This window comes from Pteropus alecto, unplaced genomic scaffold (genome assembly GCF_000325575.1).
Source record: "Pteropus alecto unplaced genomic scaffold, ASM32557v1 scaffold233, whole genome shotgun sequence".
Classification (NCBI taxonomy): Eukaryota; Metazoa; Chordata; class Mammalia; order Chiroptera; family Pteropodidae; genus Pteropus; species Pteropus alecto.
Genome location: NW_006434367.1, coordinates 1,994,320 through 1,995,711, shown reverse-complemented (window position 1 = coordinate 1,995,711; position 1,392 = coordinate 1,994,320). Strand labels below are relative to the sequence as shown.

Here is a 1,392-nt window from a genome sequence, read left to right as displayed (position 1 = left end):
ATGGAGCACCTCGCAGGCACTGTGCGTGTGGCCACTCAGTACCAGGCGTGGCCGGAGCCACCAGAGAAGCTGTGGCCCAGGGGGCAGCAACGGGCAGTTAGTACTTGGATGGAGCCTTGCTGGGGCCCACAACCAGAGTGTCATTGATTTCATTAAGTTAAATATGAAATCCCTACTTCATAGGACTGCTTTATCTTGTCCTTATAAGCCTTTGATTTGTTTAGAATCTATCAAAAGTAACTTCAGGCTCTTAGAATCTATTCTTCTCATCCCAGATTTTATATTTTTAAATTTTTATAAGTACTTTATCAATTTATTTCATAAATAAGTTTATTATATGTATATTAGGTATTGTATAAATATATATTTAAGGAAGAACAGTTTAAGTCCTTAAAAATATAACTCTAAGTTTCATTAACATTCCCAAAAACACTCAAATTGGTAGAAAAACTTTGAATAAAGAATAGCTGAGAATATTATTACGCTTGATATTAGGAAATAGAAGCAGATTTACTGGGGGAAGGGGAGGAACAAAACGATGACCTGAAAACCTGAGATACTGCCAAAACCCTGCCCTCCGTCCCCTGTCTTTTAGTTAGCCTCCGGTACACTGCCAAACCTTTTGTGAGGCCTCCCGAGAAAGTGCATCGTATCTCTCCTTAAAGGGGATTCCCCTTTCTTCTGGAGGTGCGGCATCTTCCCCAGAACAGTTAGCATCACTTCTCCGGTAAAGCGGAAAATGCTGTCCAGGATTTAGAGAGGAGTCAGGTGTGACTGCATGAGACCCTGGGTGGTTCTGCCAAATACACAGAGCTGCTTTCTCCCCACCTCACCTGCAGAAGGATGGGGGCTGACGCTGGCAGCAGCTGACCATCCCCACACCGGCTGGAGCGATGTGCCTGCTGATCAGAAATCAGTTAACCCGGCAAGCCCAGCATTCAGTGCATGGTAGGAAGGGAAGAGGGAGCTAAAGAAGTGACAGAAACACACAGAAACACAACTCACTGTGCCCTTAGAAAATACCAGAACATAAGGCACCTGTGCCAACTGAAATGATCTCCTACCTCTCGGGAGCAATTCAGTTTGTGAGAAATTTTGATGAGCTCAGCTTCTGCTTCTGAGCAAATGTTGCAGCCGTCCCCTTCCAGGGCAACACTGTTGACCATCACAAAACTGAGGCAGATGGGAGCAAGCAGAGAGTCAGGGGGCTTTCCATGTATTATCTTCTCACAATATCGTTTCCATGAAATGAAAGCTAAGCATCCATAGTGTGAAGAAACACATCCAGAACAGCTTTAAATCTCAACTCAACTAATCTGTGTTTTGGGGCAGAAGTCAATATTAAGAAAACAAAGTAGCGTTATTGGGAGTGAAGTCCAAGACATACATAGT

The 1,392-nt window shown here is 43.8% G+C and overlaps 1 protein-coding gene across 1 annotated transcript in view; it reads right to left on the bottom strand.

The window, feature by feature from the left end:
* Positions 1-1,392, bottom strand: part of MPPE1 (metallophosphoesterase 1) — a 19,685-nt gene that overhangs the window by 2,914 nt on the left and 15,379 nt on the right. The window contains exons 8-11 of the mRNA XM_025044900.1: positions 1,065-1,173; positions 834-899; positions 620-742; positions 8-69 (exon numbers count right to left, since the gene is read on the bottom strand). Coding sequence (XP_024900668.1) covers positions 8-69; positions 620-742; positions 834-899; positions 1,065-1,173 — 360 coding nt within the window. The remainder of the gene's footprint in view (positions 1-7; positions 70-619; positions 743-833; positions 900-1,064; positions 1,174-1,392) is intronic.